General features: G+C 30.2%; 1 protein-coding gene across 1 annotated transcript in view; it reads left to right on the top strand.

Annotated features, from left to right (window-relative positions):
• LOC129971208 (uncharacterized) overlaps nucleotides 1-20992 on the top strand; it is a 76482-nt gene that overhangs the window by 32907 nt on the left and 22583 nt on the right. Inside the window, exons 2-4 of the mRNA XM_056084784.1 lie at nucleotides 9431-9667; nucleotides 13794-14063; nucleotides 17155-17242. Of these exons, the coding sequence (XP_055940759.1) occupies nucleotides 9431-9667; nucleotides 13794-14063; nucleotides 17155-17242 (595 nt within the window). The remainder of the gene's footprint in view (nucleotides 1-9430; nucleotides 9668-13793; nucleotides 14064-17154; nucleotides 17243-20992) is intronic.

The following is a 20992-nucleotide window of genomic DNA, read 5'->3' as shown; positions in this document are numbered from 1 at the left end:
GTTCTAATAGATATTGAAAAAAAAAAAAAAAAAAATAGCGCAACTGGTACCATTCTTAAAAATATCGTTCTAACAGATATTGAAAAAAAAAAAAAAATAGCGCAACTGGTACCATTCTTAAAAATATCGTTCTAACAGATATTGAAAAAAAATAGCGCAACTGGTACCATTCTTAAAAATATCGTTCTAACAGATATTGAAAAAAAAAATAGCGCAACTGGTCTAATAATAGCGCAACTGGTACCATTCTTAAAAATATCGTTCTAATAGATATTGAAAAAAAATAGCGCAACTGATCTAATAATAAATAATAATAGCGCAACTGGTACTATTCTTAAAAATATCGTTCTAATAGATATTTAAAAAAAACAAAAACAGATTGAAGATTTGACAGATTGGCTAAAATGTATTACGGGCAACACGGAATTTTGTTCTTTCCTTGTTTCTTTGGTTTTTTAACACGGATTTTGATTAATTTTTCCTCTACATAGAATTTGCCGAATGCGGAAATGTTTAGAAATACCAAAAAATATCAAATGTAAAATAAATATTCATTCTTGTTTTATTTCAATTTCTAGGAACTGTTTTGCAATACAGCCGATTCACTATGAATATACATTTTGCCTGAAATAGTAATTCTGTCCTTGAAAGGAAACTCCTATCTTTGCTTCAAAAATAACGAAATATTTTTATGCAAGTTGTAATCTCTCATTTCGCAACTCTATGTTTTTCGCAAGAAGAAAATCAATCTATCCAAAGCTGAAATAATTGTTCATTAAAGGCATTTACATATAATCGAATTTAAAAAATAGTTTTGTACGAAGATAATTTTGTGCTAAACAAATATTTAAAAAGGAATTTTAGTCAAAAAAAGTACTAAATTATTTCATTGTGCTGTATGACAGTTTAATGTTTAATTTACAAAATGAATTTGAACATAGCTGATAAAAAAACCTTAAAAATTTAATCTATTTAAAATGATTTTTATCTTTCTACAACTAAATGATATTATTTAAACATTTTAGTTTTTCTTATAATTTTTTTTTTTAAAATTTGAATAAAATTGGCCATTTTATGGTAGAAAAGTAAGATTACACTAATTACTAAATTACTCAAGTTACAAATTACTAAAATTACACAAATGTGTACCATAATATTCTGTAACTTTTTTAATCTTAAAAGGTCTCTGTGAATGAAGTGAAATAATATGCTCGTTGAAGATTTAAAATTAATATAGCTGAACCCATCTAGTTTGTAAAATTTTTAGTTTGGATTTTCGGTTATTTGAATGTCATTCCTGATGGTTCTCACAATTTACGAACATTAAAATATCATCTATAATTCGAATTTATTTTGATTTATTCGGAATCAAAACTAAATTTATTAAAAAAATGTTTTCTATAGTTACATATATTCGAAGTGATGGCATATTTTTTGGGCTACCGAAAATGCAACAACTGCAATTCGTTTCCGGATTCATAAACTATACTCTGTTTCACCCTAACTTGGCAGTAGTGTATATTCTAGGGATGCCGAATCGCAGTCGTTATCAGGGGAACTGGGTTACTTTAAAGTACAAAGTTACTAGAAATGCAAATCACTGGCGAAACTTTATCTCGCAAATTTTTCGCCAAATAGTAAATATTTATTTACTTTATTATATTATCACTTTATCGGAGAATTAATTGTTTCCTTATTTTCATTATTTTTTTAATATTATTGATACATTATTTTAATAAATCCTTAATGTTATTTCATTTCGTTTCATCGTTTCTGAAAAGAAAACCCTAAATCTTTCAATATTCGGTAAAGCGTAGTTCGGCTAATGTTTTTCGAAAAGATATCTGTATAATCATTCACATCTTTTAAAACTTTATCTAATGTTGGGATTTCATTTCTACGAAAATATGCATGGATTTTTCGTCAAATACAGAATAATGTAAAATCGTCATATTTTAGGCGGTATTTTAGGCGGAGATGTAAAAGAAAAGTGCGCCAAATATTTGACCTTGAAGACCGGTTCTAGCCAAAGTGGAATTCATTATGTCAATCTTTTAGTTTTATTCGTTCGCTTTATTTACAAAATACTTAACATATAAGCACTTCTAACTTGAGAATAATTTTAAATACATATTGATAAAAAAAGGATTTCTGTAATTTATGATATTATTTGATAAATTTCTGCGCATTTTAACTATTTTAAAGTCGGAATTGATGGGGAACTCTTTCCCAACGCGGAGCGTCACATTTTCTACCTTTTACAATACTGCCAAGTTAGGGTGAAACAGAGTATAGCACTTTTCACCGTTTGCACTTTGCTGAGGGATTGTAGGCAAAAAAGAGGAGTAGTTATTACGCCTCCTAAATCCGTGAATTTCCACCATCAAGTTCACCCTACTAATAAACGTCTCTTCTTTTCATCTTCCCCCTCACCCCTGTTTTGACAAAATAAACTCCTCCTGACGCATGCGCAAAACCGTAGAAGGTTTCGGAATCTGTAAATAAACAGTACTGAAATTATTTTAAATACTAAGTTTTTATGTTTTCAATCCTGCTTGATTATTTTTTCGTAATCAAAGTCTGACGATAAACGAAAATGAGAAGAAAATAATAAAAACAATGAAAGAAGACAGAAAGTGAATTAATAAATAAAAGATACGCTAGTTGTGGTTGGTCCCCAAACAAAAGTATCAAAATCCCACTCACTTCTCTGGTGGATAGTGAAAGGCGAAACTCAAAAATTCCACTCATTGAGTTTGGCAACGGCTTTGCTGTTGTTGTTGCAGCTGGCAAACTGTGTGAATCTACACCTGCGTGATACCCGGGCAACCTTTGTTGTCTTGATTTGCTTTTGTTTTACTTTTTCTCTTTAACTATCGTTTTGTTCTGCTCTATCTTTCACTTTGTCTCAGTGACAGTTTGTCAACTCGGAAATTAGCAGTACTGAAAAAAAGTATTTATCTAAAGATTGTAATTTTTTTAAAAGGCTACGTTTTCAATAAATAGCTTAAAATTTTCAATTTCAAAGCCAAATATAAAATCTGGTGCATTTCATACTTGTTAAATAATCAACACATGATATAAATTCGGTCCAATTTTAATAATAGAAAATTAAGGAGTGTCAGGACTCACGGAAGTAAAAAAACATTCCTTTTTCCAAACCAATTACAAATGAAACAATTGTAAAGTTTGAAAATTTAACCATCGAATATTCATATACAATTACATTATTTTTCATTTTTCATATAGTTAAAAGAAAAAAATTAAAAAGTTATAAGATTTATAAACTGGATATTTTTCCAAAATCTTAAAAATCATTATTTTATTGCCCGCAGGATTTTGAATTTAAAATTTGATCACAATTTACATAATCAATATTTACTTGTAGAAACATGCTCAGTTTTGAAGTTATAAATACTTTTTATAAAATTTTTTGAACAAAAAAATATTTTTAAAATACAGTTATTTAAAAAAATTGAAATTGTAAGAAAAATCTAATTAAAATTCAAGCAACTTTTTCTATTAAAAGTTTGTTTGAAAATTGATGTATAAGTTACAGAAGAACTTATTTTGATCATGTGCATGAAATTTTAGATGAATAAGATTTGCGCACAACTTCATTTTTTGTTTTGAGAAAAATGGCGTTAAAGTAAAAAATGGTAAAAAAAGAATTTAAACGAGGCTATGCAAATTAAAAATTCACAGAAGTTTAGGCGCTGCCTTTAGTTAGCTCAAATTGTTCAATCTCTTCTGAAAATTTAAATTTTTTATCTTTATGTGCATCAAAGAATGCTGCGGTTGTATGTCTTTTTGACATTCTGACAGAGGAAGTTTCTGTTTACATTTGATCGGTGTTACTTTTGTTTTTTTCTCGATAACTCTGGAAGTTTTAATAGTATCGTTAAAATTTTAGTAACAAAATGTTCAGAAAAGATGAGACTCTAACATACCTTTTTATCAAAATGAAAGAATTTCAGGTTTAAGAGTCCTGAGACCCCTTAAGTGGATATCAAAATGATAATTCAGCAGATAAAATTTTCAGAACCTCGTTTCTTTTATATGAAGTTTTCGTTTTCTTTAATATGAAGTCGCTCATTGAAGAAGAATACAGCAACGATTTTCTAAAATATCAATCAAATAATTATAATTAAAATTTCAAAGTTATTTAGAGAAAAGGATTTTTTAAAAATAATTAGAGTTTGATTGTGTTTTTTTTTTGTGAATTATATTTTGCAGCACTGTCGTTACTGAACTACTGCCACTGATATGTCCAAATTAGTAATCGAAAGAGAATTAAAAAAAATGTTTCTTAATTCATTTGAGAACTTTACAGTTACATAATGCTTTCTATCAAAATGGCTGCAAAAAGAGTAAATACAGATATAATAATTAATATACAAATATAATAACAACAAATATAATAAGAGTAAATAGAAATAGAATAATTAATATATTAAATGTAAATTGTATTGTTTATTTAGAATTTTATAGTACAATTGTTGCTATGAACTGATTATTTATTAAAGTTATGTATATTTATTCACTGAAAAAATCTTTAAAATAATTCTAAAAAATCTAACTACAATTATTATGATTTCATTACTTATTAAATAGTTTCGTAAAATTATTTTTAAATGTTAAATACTAAGAAATAATTTTTATTAATAAGTTTAGTTTAAAAATTTGGGTTTTCTTATCTGTCTTCATTTTTAATCCCAACTTTTCTTGATTTGAATTTTTTGGAGAAATCAGATATTTATTTTGGTTTTGTCATCTTTGCCAAGCTTCACTATAATTGTTTTAGAGATATTGGGACGATTTCTTAGAGATATTGTGAAATATGCAGTGGAATTTCATTGTGTATCGTCATTGTATTTCCATACTATTTTTGCTTTGCAAGTTAAATTAATTATTTGTGACGAACATTCTGCAAGATTTATGTTTCATTTCAAGAACTTTTTTTTTTATGTAGCATTCGATGAAAACGAACAGAAATAAGTTTTACATTTTCTAGGAGAATTACATAAGAATTATATCTCAACTTGAGAGGTTCGTATCTCCACAGCTTAAACAATTCAGAGCGTCTTTTAGATACATCTGTGAAATATAAGAAGAACGTTGGGAAGTTTCATTTATTAGTCGACAGATGTCGCTAGATATAGCACGGTTAGGTTCTTCAACGATTTATTCTTGGTTAAGGTATTGAATACCATTGCCAAAGCACTTCTAATTTTGAATGCGCTTAAAATACTTTATTAAATTTTACAAGAATTTGATTCATTAAAAATTCTACTTAAGAAATTTTACTAAAAAAATGAATGCAGCGCAAGAAATTTTTAAATTAAAAATGATTTAATTTTGATATGTTACAGCTTTCCATAAATGATATATAATCAATAACAAACAGTAAATAATTTAAATAAATAAAATTATCCTAATTATAAACAATAAATGTTAATAATTATAGCTAAACATTTAGCGATTAAAATTATGATGAAAAATGTAAATGATAAAGTATTTTTAAAAAAAATAATATATACGAACGTTTTGAATACAATTGTATTGCAAAATTTTAAAATAAATTGTACAGTTCTTATCTAAATTAGTCAAAGTTATGAAAGATAAATTTTTGATTCTTTTTTTCTATTAAAAACATTCTACAGTACATTTATTATTGATTTTTTTTTTGTTAAATTGAATCAAGAACCTTAAAAATTCTTCATATGCGACTGCTAAGAGCAAAAGGCACGGACATACTTAAATAACATTAACAATATTGACATAAACGAGTTTTAGATTTTTTTTGTGAAATTAATTAAAATAAATTTGAATTACAGCGATATTTTTATATTTTATTAACTGAAAAATTGTATGGATTAAAGAAATGATTCGAATTAATAAAATGTGAAAGTATATTTAAATCTTTATTTAACTTGTTTTGTTTCATAATATTGAGGATATAATTTTTTTAATCAATATGTCAGTTATTTTCTGTTCTGTTAAAATTTACATTACATTACTTTGATATTTTATTAATAGAAAAGTTATAAGGATTTGAGAAATGATTCGAATAAATAATGTTCGAATTAACTAAATTCGAAAGTATATTCAAATCTTTATTTAATTTGTTTTTTTTTTCCCTTCATATTTATGGGGATAGAATTTTGAAATTCCTTTCCTTGTACATTATGATTGTACGGATGCCATCTGTTTTATTTCAGTATCATCTATACTGTTGTACATGGTACATTCATTTGTGAAACAGCATTTCTATGTGGATGAATGCAAAAGTAATCCAAAGTATCTTCTTTTTTTCCTTCATACGGCGTATCACTTAAAATATTTCTCGTATTTATTTTCCACCAATCTCGCTATATGCACTGTTTCTAGTATTCTTTTTTGCATCAGTCTCGTTGCACAAACTCGTATTCATTTTGCTCCAATCAGGAATTTCCCATATAGATATCAAGAATTCGGAAATATACGCTGATATTGCTGGGACATTTCGTTAACATAGCGATTGCAGAAACTGTACAGCGATTAGTATTTCAAAAAAATCTTTGATGCTGTATTGTGACATACTGTCTATTCGGGCTAATTGTACTCTCAAAATGTAACAGGAATGTGAAACACTTAATATTCGTTTAGACTGTCGGTCTGCGATCTTTACATTTTGCTTATTTACTTACATAATATATGATATTGATCAATGGCTGAATACAAACACCTTTCTCATGTAACGACGTGTCGTTTGCTATTATGTGACGCACCTGTCAGAGACAGACATTTGCATATGCCAACATTTCAGCGCTGTTTTAATATTCATTCTGACTGTAGTTTCAAGGTTTATTGTGTAATTAATCGTGTAAAAACTTAAGATATTTTTAAGGAAGAATAATTTTACCGTAGAATAGAGAAAGTATAGTAATCGTCAAAAAACTCGAACTCAGATTTTGACGAATCTCCACTGACGATCTGACAAATCAATTTAGACTAATTGATTCGACCCTAAATTCGAAAAATACACTTTTGGTAATTGCTCCTCTGTCTGTCTATCTGTCTGTGTCAAAAACACTTCGAGTCAGGCGGATGACATTTGATATACGGCCTTTAAACCAAATTTACAGATTTCTATGAAATTTTGAGAAAATTTGGACCTAAGTCTGTCTGGCCAGATGTTTGAATATATTTTGACACGGTATTTACAAAACGAAGAGAGCTAGATAGAAAAAATTCAGTACATGGATTTAACACATGCCGTAGATCTGACATGCCAAATTTTGTGCCAAATCCAACGAAGGGTTTCACTGTTAGTCGGTCTATACTTTTAGAAACAAGCAAATGCGATAATTCAAAAACGCAATGTTCCAATTGGCTGGGAAAAACGTGTCTAAAACAAAAATTCGATTTTCGGATACTATTAACCGCATGGCATCGATTAATCGTCAAATAATTCGCCAAGAATGACACTATAGATTTAGTAAAAATGCTATATGTACGCCAGTATTTCTTAACTATTGTACGCCAGTGCCATGTAAGGCGTTCTCTGGCATGACAGGTTTGTTAGAGAGTATGCGAGAAAGTTTTCGGGACACCACTCGCGATGCTTAAAATTTGTAGATAAAATTGAACATAAAAGCCATATTTTATTTCCTTATGATGCATTTCTTCTTCACATCATTTAAACCCTAACTGTAAACATCTACAATTTAATTTGTAAACATATTCTCACCAGCTTCATTTGAACATAAATGTGAAATTTTTTATGATAATGTTGAAATTTTATAGATCACCTCAATAGGATATAGGGAACACTTTATTGTTGGCAAATTGTTTGGTGCGAGAGTCGTATAAAATTTAATTTCCATTTATTCCATGGAAATTTTAATCGATTTAATAAAATTCTGCACCGTTTTCTTAGTATTTTTGTAACTTATAACATATGTTATCATCAATATTTAAGGAATAAAAGCCCAAATCAATTCTTTTGAGTCACCTTGTACAACCAAATTTTATAATTTTCTTTAAAGATTATATTAATAAAAAAAATTAGCTTTTGGTAATTTTTGAAAATCGCTTTTTTTTTGGATATTTGGTTGAGTCTTAATACCAGAATACTTCTACTTAGATCTAAAATCGTTTGGTCGTTTGATGCAATTAATATTTTGAATTTAGTTGAAAGGAAAACTGCAGACGATAAGATTTTGCGGATTATAATATTCGTTATTAGGTTATATTTTACATTAAAAATGTTATATATATATATTTAAAAATCATGTATAAAGTCCTAATAAAAGCCAAGTTCGATGCTTTTGGGTAACCTTGTCCAAACAAATTTTATAACTTTCTTTAAACATTATTATTGAAAAAAAATTAGCTTTTCATGTTTTTGAAAATTGCTTTTTTGTTGTTGTAATTGGATTTTCCGCTGAGATCTAAAATCGTTTGGTGCAGTTGATGTTTTGAATTTAATTAAAAATAAAAATGCAGACGATAAGATTTTGCACATTTTGGTATTCTATATTGTTATTTTTACATTAAAAATGTTCTCTCTATATATATAGTAAAAAAAACACCCATTTGTTTATATATTTTTTGACATTTTATGGAGTTCTAGTTTTAAAAGATATTTAGTTTCATACCGAGGGCGCTAACTCCATGCTGCCGCCAGGAACCGCTTTGATATCTGACAACTGAAAATAAGTTATAAGAATTTGTTTAGTATGACTAAATTCGTAAATATTAAAGCATAAGAAATCGTTTACTGAAAATTTTGTGTCATCTTACTAAATAATTAATGCTGTATTAAAAAAAAAGGTATGAAAGTATTGTCATTCAGAACAACGTCAATTATAAGGTAGTAATATAATAAAATTGACGGTAAGGGGATTCTAATTTATTCTGAACTGAAAAATTAGAATCATGAATCTGATTCATGAGTTTATTCTCAACTTAATAAAATTATGAAATAACTTCAGATGAAAGAAATATTAATTTCAAATCCTAAAAACTATTCTACCAAACGAACAGAGGTCAAGATTTGATTTACTACTAGGATTATATTTCAATTATCTCTTACACTTTATACCCTATATCGTAACGACTTAGGAGAAAAAAGGAGTATAAATATCTCGGGCGCCAGTTTTTAGTGTGGCGTCATGAAGAAAAAACTGCGCTTTTATTCTAATTCTTAATCAAGATACGACATGAGATAAAAGAAATAACATCTTACAAAGAGCATAATTTATCCTTGTTAAACCACTAATTCCGACTGGGGGCGAAATAATCGTATTGCCCCGTGCGCCACTGTTTATCACTGATCTTAAGTGGTACTAATAATTTAAAATGTTATTGAAATGGTAAAAATTAACGTAATTTATTTATTAAATTCTAATACACATTTTTTTTTTTTTTTTTTTTTTTTTTGTAGAAATCACCACTCGACTGCAACTATCATCAGGGATGCTATTCTACAGCTATGTCCATGGTGCGAGTGGCACGAATGGCCTGATCGGCCGGGACGTGAAAACCGGAAACCAAGTGTTGAACAGCTCAACCTCTTACGTACCCCATTTGAAAGGCTGTGGAAAACTGGTTGAGAATAGCAGCGATGCCTGTCTGGTGACTGGACGCTTTGGATTATTCGAACTTTTTAATACGTCTTCTGGTAAGATAGAAATATTCCGCAGTTACATTTCGATATATATATACATAAATATCATTTCAATTTATGTTCGTTTTAAAAGTTATTTTTTTCTATTCACTCGAATTTTGGTTACACTTTAACTTTTGAGTTGCGTGTGCGTTTATTTTCCTTCAGTGATTTTTTTAACGCGTGGAGAACCGAAACACAGCGTCGGCAAATTCTTTTTTGAAATTATATAAGCTCAAAACACTTTCTCAGTGTTATTTCTACCTGCCAACTGCTCTGTGCTCATTATGGATTTTGCAAAGAAATCTTAAGGAATCTTAATAGCTTGGGCTATTTCCTTAATAAGAATAAAAAATTCAAGTAGAATAAAGAATTGTTTTTCTTGATATTACCACGCCTGCTTCTCTTTAAACCAAAGAATGCTCTACAAGTACACATGCACAGGAGAGAGATAATTTTAATTGTATAAGAATAGTTTTAATTGTTTAATGCCCTCCCAAGGTATATGTTATACACATTGGGATGGCATTAAACATAGACTGAAACTCTTTTAAAAGGTCTGAAATTATGAGACATTACAGAAGAGAATGAAAATCACATTTTTCGGTAGCATATATATTATAAAATATTGTACGATATTAAACAATATCCACAATATTGTGTAATATTGTTAAATATTGTATCGTTTGACATGAATCGGCACTTATGATAAACAACAACAGCAAATTAAATATCGCCATCTAGTGTGGAGGGGGTATACAATCACCGCAATCGTATCCTCATTAACACAAATATATTGTACAATATTGTAGGATTGTAAGCAACATTCACAGGATTAAATGATATTGTTTATTATTGAATGATATAATATGGCACAATATTGTATAACATTCTATGCTACCGAGGTTACATACTTATCTATGCATGTTGCAACAATGCCGCTTGACTCTATTAATCTATACTCATATAAAGCTCAATGTGTGTGTGATGGCGCTCTACAGGCCAGACCGTTTGACCTACAGCTACCAAATTTGGTACATGTATACCTTGGAGGTCGGGAATGTGCAACTGGGGTCCCTTTTTTGAATTTTTAATTAGAATTTTAATTATTAATTAAAAACTAACTTTCCCGCCAAAAAAATCTTCATTTTCCTCACCTGCCAAATGAGTAAGGCTTCAGTTGTTGTTGTTTTTTTACCACGCTAATGAAGCTACGCTTAAGATTTTTCGGCCGATTATTTCAAACGATTCTGTTTATTTTCTTAATGTTTGATGCATTTAAAATTAAACATTGTTAATGAATCGATCTTTCAGATTCATTCTGAAGTACTTTTGAATTAAAATAAAACAGAATAAAGGAAATTAAAAATTTCTAATATGCGTAACGTTACCTAACTGGTGTAGAAAATTCACGCATTTGCGTTACCATAATTGGCGTTGAAAATTCACGCATGCGCATTGTGTTCTGATTGTTGACAACTCTATTTTCAACGGATACGGACTTGGTTTTGAAGGCTCAACATGTTTCCGACCGATTATTTCAAACGACTCTGTTTATTTTCTTAGAGTTTGATGCATTTACAAGTAAACATTGTTAATTAATTGATCTGTTCATGATGAATCTGAGAAAATTTTGTTGACAAATTCTTGAGATATTACATAAATTAAGAAAGATATTCTTTAAGGTTTAAATACTCAGCGACTCTGTTTTCAATACTCATACTAAAAAAATGCTTCGTTTTAGTAAAAAATTTTCTTATATTCATTGCAATTTAACCATTTCCATTTTAATTTAAAGCATAAATTCTACGGGAGCTAACAGAAAATTAGAGAGATACATATTATGTTATGACTGAAGGCCTTTATAAAATTATGAGTGAATTATATGACTACCAAAATCTGAAGTTTTAAAATACTTTGATGAAGAAGCTATTAAAGTAGGAATTCCATAAAATATTCAATTATTAAAATTTTAAAGAGCATTAAGATTGGCAAACCGGCTGGTCGCCAAAGGCGGCTAGTGACAAATATAATAATATGACGGTTTTATTATAGAAAAGTTTCAGTATTATTATATTGTCAGTGGTTTCTTAACTTTTTCAATTCTCGGCGCCATTACAGTTTTCAACAAACAAGAAATTGTGAATTACTCATCTCTGAGCTTTAACTCCTCTTAGAATATCTTTTGTGAAGAAGTCGAGACTTACCAAAGTATCGAAGGGCACACTTCAAGGATAACTGTTATACGGTGTCGTGTGCTCTTGCAACAAAAAGCAAGCATTCATAAAAAAAAATAACTTCAAACATATAATATTTGCAGAACTTAGAATCACAATTCATTCATGATATTCATACTGATGAATGAATGATTTTATCATGTTCATTATAATATATTTATTCACTTCAGTATTTTGAGTAATTTTAATTCATAACATTGACTTTTGTGTCATTTGCAATGGTATAATATTTCCTCTCACTATTCTTCTGAGTAGTTCCAATTTTCTCCATTGACTACTGTGCTATTCGCTACAGTATAGAATATTCTCTTCTTCGTTTTCTGAATAGTTTTTTTTCTCACTAGTTACATTACAATTCATTATTTTATAATAATCATTCTTAAGGTCCTACTATCACTATTTTCTACTGTGTAATTTAGTATCGCTTAGTATTTCTTCTCCCAATTATTCTGCGCAATTTTTAATTCTTCCATTGGTTACTATGTAACTCACCATTTTGGTGTATTTATTCTCCTTATTCTTCTGAGTTGTTTCTACTTTCCTTGCGGGTCACTATCTAATTTTCTCCATGCTATACTATTTGTTATTCCTATTCTATTTTCTTTTTTTACTCCTGATTGCTATGGAATCAGCCATTTTACATTTATTCTTCCTAATTTTCTCAATCGCCTTTATTTCATCTACTGGTTACAGTGCATGTCGCGGTTGTATAATAAATGTTCACCGTATTCTTCTTAATAATTCTTTCTTTCTACACTGGCTACTGTACACCACGATATAATATTTTTTCTCCCTATGCTAAAAAACAATTTCTTCTTTCTCCACTGATTACTGTGTAATTCACCATAAAATATTTGTTTCCTCCATTCTTCTTTGTAATTTTTTTCTTTCTCCTCTGGTTTCTGTGTAGTCACCATGATATAATATTTGTTTCCCTTATACATAAGAGTAATTTCTTTTTCATCACTAGCTACTTTGTAGGTTCACCATGATGTAATATTTTTCACCTTACTCATCTTAGTAATTTTTTCTTCCGACCCATCTACTGTACGTTAAAAATTCATGAAATAAAACTACTAATCCTTTTTCTACTTCGAAGATGTTAACATCGATATCAGATTGTACCAAACATTGCTTTGTAATCAGATAGGTAAATTATGGCTTATGTACATGTAATGATAAACATTGTGGTGAAAGCTTATAAGCCAGTTAACAGGTACGCTACATGAGCAATTGCTTTTGTATTGTGATCATGTTACTGGGCTGCAAATCTCAAGGTCCCAGGTTCTATCCTCGCCCACAACAATCCGCTTCATTGGTGACCTCGGACGATGAACCTTCAACCTTCGTGCAGCTTTTGTGGCGCCATCTACCTACAGCAAACCAAAGTTGTCAGATTCACTTGACGCAGCTAAACCGAAATCGTCAGACTCACTTGACGCAGCAGCAACCACGCACACTCGCCATAACGCTTGGCGCTACTCAAATGGGTACAGGCTCATTACACTCAACAGCTAAAATACATGACCACTCAACAGCCATATCGTTCGTCTCACCTCCGACTCACTGGAGGGAGAGTCTGTGGTGAAAGCTTATAAGCCAGTTAACAGCTACGCTGCAAAAGCAGTTGCTTCTGTATTGTGGTTATGTTACTGGGCTGCGAACCGCAAGGTCCCTGGTTCAATCCGCCACAACATCAAAAACCAATCAAGTGTGATTGAACTGCTATTTAGTAATGAAGCATTACTGAATTACTTAAACGCAATCTTTCAAAGCTGTGTTATGAAAAAATGGAGCAGTTTATTTATTTTTTATATTTTAATATTCTTTTCTTTTTTTTTTTGCCCCAATTTCACTGACTTTTTGATTTCTGTTGATTCTGAAATTTGATTTCTGTTTTCCAGGAAATGCCTTTCTACGACTAAACATAAACTCGACGGATAGTCCACCAATATTCCGCTACGATCCAGTGATTCTTCCCGACTGCCTCGGAGACGGAGTGTCAGAATACGGATTTGTTGTTTCTCATAACGAAATCAAAATTGTCTACCAAGGATACATCGCATCGGCCGTCAGCGTTTCCAACTGTGATACTGAACCCGAAAATCTGACTCCTTGGACTATAAAGGACAACCAGACAGATCTGATTTTCACCTGCAGGAAAGACGGAAAAGGTAAGATTAATGGAGTATTATGCTCAAGTTAAGTTAAAACATAGATTAAAATTATTCCACCATAAATAGGTTCTGATACTCCTTTTTGCAATTGTATATTTAGTGTTCATCTTATTATGGCGCTGTTATCGAAATTTAGCTGTTATAAGTTCATATTTTTTTGCTTCTATTCCGAAGTAAACACCACTTTTCTGGTTCTGTATGAGCTCTAAGGATAAACAAGTAGCAGCGAGAGCAGTTTTTTTTTCGAATAATACGAATCTAAAATCGATAGATATGCCAAAATGATAAGGAATTCATAGCAAAATGTAAGGACAAAAGCCTGCCATGAAATTGAGGAACTTAAAAGTTTCTCAGCAGGGCCGATACACGGAACTAAAAAAATGCTTCACATCCACGAAGAACGAGAAGGTTGGCCTAGCTTGGTACGGCTAGTCGATGGATTATTGATAACAATGTAGCATGTTTTTGAAAGTTTAGTTTTTGTCCTGTATAGGATAATTTCTTAAGTATACCATAACTTTGAAGTGCTGTATAGACGGGTATATGTTACGTAAATGTGATTTGATTTATCTGGCGATTATTCAAAATAGCGCCTTATTAATTTTTCACTAACATTGCTGGTGTGATTAAAAGCACTAAAACTAAACTCACTTATTGGTGATTAGAAAAAAATCGCCTTTAATTATGATCACCAGTTTATTACATTTCTCGTAACATATAAACGTTGTCCTAAAATCAACGAAAAATTTGAATTTGTCACCATTTGTCCAGTAACGTGTTGGCAACAACGCTTTGAAAAAAAGCCATCTGACAGCTGATAGTTTAGGGTTAGTAAAAATGGAGAGCTACACGATAGAAAAACATGTTTTCATTATCGAATGATATTTAAAAAATAATGAAAGTCTGAAGGTCATATTTGGGAAATTTGAGAACTGGCCCACTAGGAAGTGTGATTTAACACCATCGGATTTCTTTTTATAGGGTTATATGAAGTCAAAGGTCTATGTCAACGACCTCACAAGGGCGTGTGTATTGAAGAAAGAAATTCAACGCTATATCAATGAAATTCAACCACATTTAAACAAAATGGTCATGGAAACTTTCGACAAAAGAGTGCATATATGCCAGGAAAGCCGTGGATGCTATTTGCTGGCATGGAGTTTTTCCCTACATAACCTTTCCTGTGTACTTTACGATTAAATAAAAAAAAAATAATTTAAAAAAATGGTATTTTTTTAATTAATCCAAATCTTGCATTAACACCTTCTTCTATCGCTTAACGCTCCGTTTTTACTAACCCTAAACTATCAGCTGTCAAATGGTTTTTTTAATAGCATTGCCAACACTTTACTGCACGAATGGTAACAAATTCAAATTTTGCGTTAATTGTAATAATTTCAACCTTTACAAATTCTTTCCAAAAGCATCAAAGTTGATGAATTAAATATTTTGGAAATATCATTAAGTCGAAAATCGATTTATTCATAAATGTTTAATGTGATAACCACAAAAAACCCTATTAAATATTTAAACTCAATCCACATTTTTTGCAGCACACGGTGTATGTAAAAAAGCTTCAAATAGCTGTAACCTGCACTGTTTAAAAACAGTTTTTTTCCTTAAGATTTCTAAACTGTCCTTTGATAAATTTTAATTTCTTAGTTAGCTAATCGAGTTGACTTTCAGCTGAGTGAGCATTTGCCGAATTTATTACAAAGTTTCTTTGCACTTGGCAAAGGCATCCTTTTTTCATTAAATGGCAAAAACAGAATACCATCAATTCTAGCATTTACAACGAATACTATATCGAGAAAGTGAATTTTATACATTGCGATGTAATGTTTGCTAATCCATTTCTATAGATTCACTTTTAACAAATTCAGACTCGAAGCTTTTTTGTATCACGTATCCGCTCGACCATCTCAATACAACAAGGGAATTAGTTGGAATTTCTTCATCATAATAATAACATCGTTACAGAACGTGTATCAAATTAAATTTTAAAAAATCTAAATTAGAGAGGGAGTTTATGCCAGAGAGAGTTTATTTCTCTAAAGAAAGTGTAACATGAAAGAAAATGATTCTAACGAGACGGAAGTTATGATCAAGGTCTAAAAGTAGGAAAGAAACACATACATCTTACTCTATCACGCCTTTATGGAGTTTAATCACCGGACAGTTCCAGTCTGTGGGTTCTGAAAACAATAATATAAAATGGGACATTGATTTAACTTTATCCGCATTAATGATGGTTATCAATATTCGTAAAAGAGTTTTTGGGAAGGTTTGGTATATTGGAATTTTATATTGATTTTCCACCCTTTTTCTACTTTTTTTTCTTAGATTAACATGGGCGGAAAGTTCCAATCTTTTTAATCGGATTGTTTCTCAATTCGAGTCACTTAAGAACTTTAATCGCCTTGGACTAAAAGACGAGAATTCTTGCACGCGCAACAGTTTATTTTCACATTCAAGACGATGCCGGCACATAAATAAAATTACAGAAAAATATACCTGCAGCACAGTGCAGCCATGGATATCGAATTCTTCTTCCAACAGGATTGCCATTCACAAAGAGACAAATTTAATGGCATCAGAAATAAAACTGGTTGCCAGAAACAATAGTATAATATAAAGCAATAACAAAATACACTGGGACAATACACAAAATATAATAAAAGTAAGCAATGTAATAATAATGTTATCAAAACACACACATTCAAACAAACTTTTTAATTGGTATTCACAGTAACAGAACGTACTGTTGCAATAGGTGGGCAACAGTACGTGTTACTGTAAATGATACTTGCCACAAAGGGTTCGGTTTTGTAAATGTCTGATATTCAATTAGTGTGTTATTCAAATGCATCTTCTAATTAAAATTGGAATATTTATTTATCTCTATATTAACAGCGGAATCTTCTGTTAAAATGCTGAATAGCAATTTAGTCTTTTTCCACAATTTATCGAATTTTTTAAAGAGAACACTGTATTTAAAAAAATCGGTACTAAGTTAAGACTTAGGATATTCAAATTATATTCATTTTATGACGAAAAAAATTCATGAAATTTTCTTGTTTGTTTTTAGATCAGCTTATAAGGATGCCACAAAGTACTTGGTGTACTTACAGGAATGAAGGCACTGGCGAAAGCGCGGCAACTGCACTTGAAACTGGGTATGATTTATTGGTATCAATTTGCGTTTTTAATTATTAATAATTTTATGTTTCGAGTTACAAATTTATGATTAGCTTGTTAGATAACAGAGACAAAGTTTAAAGAATTTTAAGTATTAGAATAAAGGCACGCACATATCATTATGTATAGTCAGAAATTCTGCATATTATTCTGCTGATTCTGCATATAATTTGGCAAATTCTGCAGATTTTTTTTTCTTTTTTCTTTTCGTTTTTGTAACATATTATCTTATAGAGACGCGACCGCCGGTGCCCTGGCCTAAGGGTAGCGTGCCTTCCCCGTGATCTGCACGTCCCGGGTTCCAGTTCTGGTTCGGGCATGGTTGTTTTCCCCCCTGTGATCTGTGGAAAAGAGCCCCTCCCCCCATGCAAAAAGGATTTGTGTCGCGTGCATGTGAGTGTCGTCTTCCTATGAGCTGGAAGTCAGCCTTTTGCCCTCTGATGCTCAAGGGCATTTACTCTCAAAAGCTACTGCACAAACTCGGCTTAAAATCGCTGAATTCGTCAGCCGGCCTGTCTATAACAAGTGCCATAAGTAACAACAGAAACATGACATGTCCTAGTTTTGCTGTTTATAATGACATATTTGTTTTTGCAGTCTTATATAACAATCTATTGTATTTAATTCGTTAATGTTAGCTAGAAAGAGGCAGAATTTTATTTTTTTACCATCATAGAAAAATGTTTAAAAGGAAAACCTTATCTTTTTAATTAATTTAAAAAATTAGCGAAATGTTAATGCTTTACGGCCATAAGTTACGAAAATATTAGAGCAAAAATCTGATTTTTTTTTCAAAATTTTATCATTTGGAAATTTGTTATTTTAATTATACTAATTTAACTAGCGTTCCATCTTCCAAATTAATGTTACAATTTAATTAATATCCAGTTTTCCAAATTAATGTCCCATCTTCCAAAGTAATATACCAATTTAATTAATGTCCCATCTTCCAAAGTAATATACCAATTTAATTAATGTCCCATCTTCCAAATAAATGTTCCAATTTAATTAATGTCCCATCTTCCAAATTAAAGTTTCAATTTAATTAATGTCCCATCTTCCAAATTAATGTTCCAATTTAATTAATGTCCCATCTTCCGAATTAATGTTCCAGTTTAATTAATGTCCCATCTTCCAAATTAATGTTTCAATTTAATTAATATCCCATCTTCCAAATTAATGTTTCAATTTAATTAATGTCCCATCTTCCAAATTAATGTTTCAATTTAATTAATGTCCCATCTTCCAAATTAATGTTACAGCATAATTAATGTCCCATCTTCCAAATTAATGTTTCAATTTAATTAATGTCCCATCTTCCAAATTAATGTTTCAATTTAACTCACGTTCTCTCTCCCAAATTAATGTTTCAATTTAATGAATGTTCATCTCCCAAATTAATGTTTCAATTTAATTAATGTTCCATCTCCCAAATTAATCTCCCAAACCCAAATTAATCTTCAAATCAATTTAATTAATGTTCCATCTTTCAAATTAATGTTCCATCTTACAAATTAATGTCCCATCTTCCAAATTAATGTTACAGTATAATTAATGTCCCATCTTCCAAATTAATATTTCAATTTAATTAATGTCCCATCTTCCAAATTAATGTTTCAATTTAATTAATGTCCCATCTTCCAAATTAATGTTACAGCATAATTAATGTCCCATCTTCCAAATTAATGTTTCAATTTAATTAATGTCCCATCTTCCAAATTAATGTTTCAATTTAACTCACGTTCTCTCTCCCAAATTAATGTTTCAATTTAATGAATGTTCATCTCCCAAATTAATGTTTCAATTTAATTAATGTTCCATCTCCCAAATTAATCTCCCAAACCCAAATTAATCTTCAAATCAATTTAATTAATGTTCCATCTTTCAAATTAATGTTCCATCTTACAAATTAATGTCCCATCTTCCAAATTAATGTTACAGTATAATTAATGTCCCATCTTCCAAATTAATATTTCAATTTAATTAATGTCCCATCTTCCAAATTAATGTTTCAATTTAATTAATGTCCCATCTTCCAAATTAATGTTACAGCATAATTAATGTCCCATCTTCCAAATTAATGTTTCAATTTAATTAATGTCCCATCTTCCAAATTAATGTTTCAATTTAACTCACGTTCTCTCTCCCAAATTAATGTTTCAATTTAATGAATGTTCATCTCCCAAATTAATGTTTCAATTTAATTAATGTTCCATCTCCCAAATTAATCTCCCAAACCCAAATTAATCTTCAAATCAATTTAATTAATGTTCCATCTTTCAAATTAATGTTCCATCTTACAAATTAATGTCCCATCTTCCAAATTAATGTTACAGTATAATTAATGTCCCATCTTCCAAATTAATATTTCAATTTAATTAATGTCCCATCTTCCAAATTAATGTTTCAATTTAATTAATGTCCCATCTTCCAAATTAATGTTACAGTATAATTAATGTCCCATCTTCCAAATTAATGTTTCAATTTAATTAATGTCCCATCTTCCAAATTAATGTTTCAATTTAATGAATGTTTATCTCCCAAATTAATGTTTCAATTTAATTAATGTTCCATCTCCCAAATTAATCTCCCAAACCCAAATTAATCTTCAAATCAATTTAATTAATGTTCCATCTTTCAAATTAATGTTCCATCTTACAAATTAATGTCCCATTTTTCAAATTAATGTTTCAATTTAATTAATGTCCCATCTTGCAAATTAATGTCCCATCTTCCAAATTAATGTTTCTATTTAATTAATGTCCCATTTTCCAAATTAATGTTCCTATTTAATTAATGCTACATTTCCATCTTTCAAGTAAGTATATATGTGCCAAGTTTGGTAACTTTCAATCAAACGGTAGCCTGAGAGTTCCAAAAGAAACAAACACTCGTTCGTCTGTATTATAAAGATGAACGATAATAAATAGAGACACATATGATTTATCACTGAATAGAACAAAGTCAGAAATTTTTTTCCCTAATAATTCAGTTAAAAGTGGAACTGCTATTTGTTTACGAGAAAATGGTGACACCCCAGGAGAAATCATTTTTTACTTTCTCGTATACGTGGTATAGAGAAAGTATAGTAATCATTAAAAAAGTCGAAATTCAGATTTTGACATTTCTGCACGTTTTAGACCTCCCCGAGTTAAAAAAAAAAATGTACGTGTGTCTTTGATGAAGATAACTAGAAGGATGAAATTTGGTATATGTTCACTCTAAATTTTCAGACTTCTATAAAATGTTGAGTTTAGTTTAGTTATATTAACGTCCCGTTGTAAAGCAACACTAGGGCTATTTTGGGACGGACCTCGTAATTTTGAACCGCGCACGTTTGGCATGACGGACAACATGCAACAGAGCCCTTTACACTACAGTTCTTCGGTGGAATCGGGTCTCGAACCTAAAACCCTACGGCTCACAAGCCGAGACCTTACCACCAGGACACCGCGGCCTCTATGAAATGTTGAGTAAAATCTGTTAAGAGATAGTCCGTCTGTTCGTCTATTCAAATATAAGTTAACACAATAACTAAAAAATGAAGAAAGCTAGAGAAATAAAATTCTGTTCACAAATTTAACGTCTATAGTGCAGAGATCTGTCAAATTTTGAGCTAAATCCATCTACGGGTTGACTATTTGTCGGTCTGTACTTTAAACGCGATAATTCAAAAACGCAGTGACTTAAATATATCGAACTTGGTATGTTATTTTGTGACTATAAGT

Source organism: Argiope bruennichi, chromosome 6 (genome assembly GCF_947563725.1).
Source record: "Argiope bruennichi chromosome 6, qqArgBrue1.1, whole genome shotgun sequence".
NCBI classification, from domain to species: domain Eukaryota; kingdom Metazoa; phylum Arthropoda; class Arachnida; order Araneae; family Araneidae; genus Argiope; species Argiope bruennichi.
This window is presented reverse-complemented; position numbering and strand designations above follow the sequence as displayed.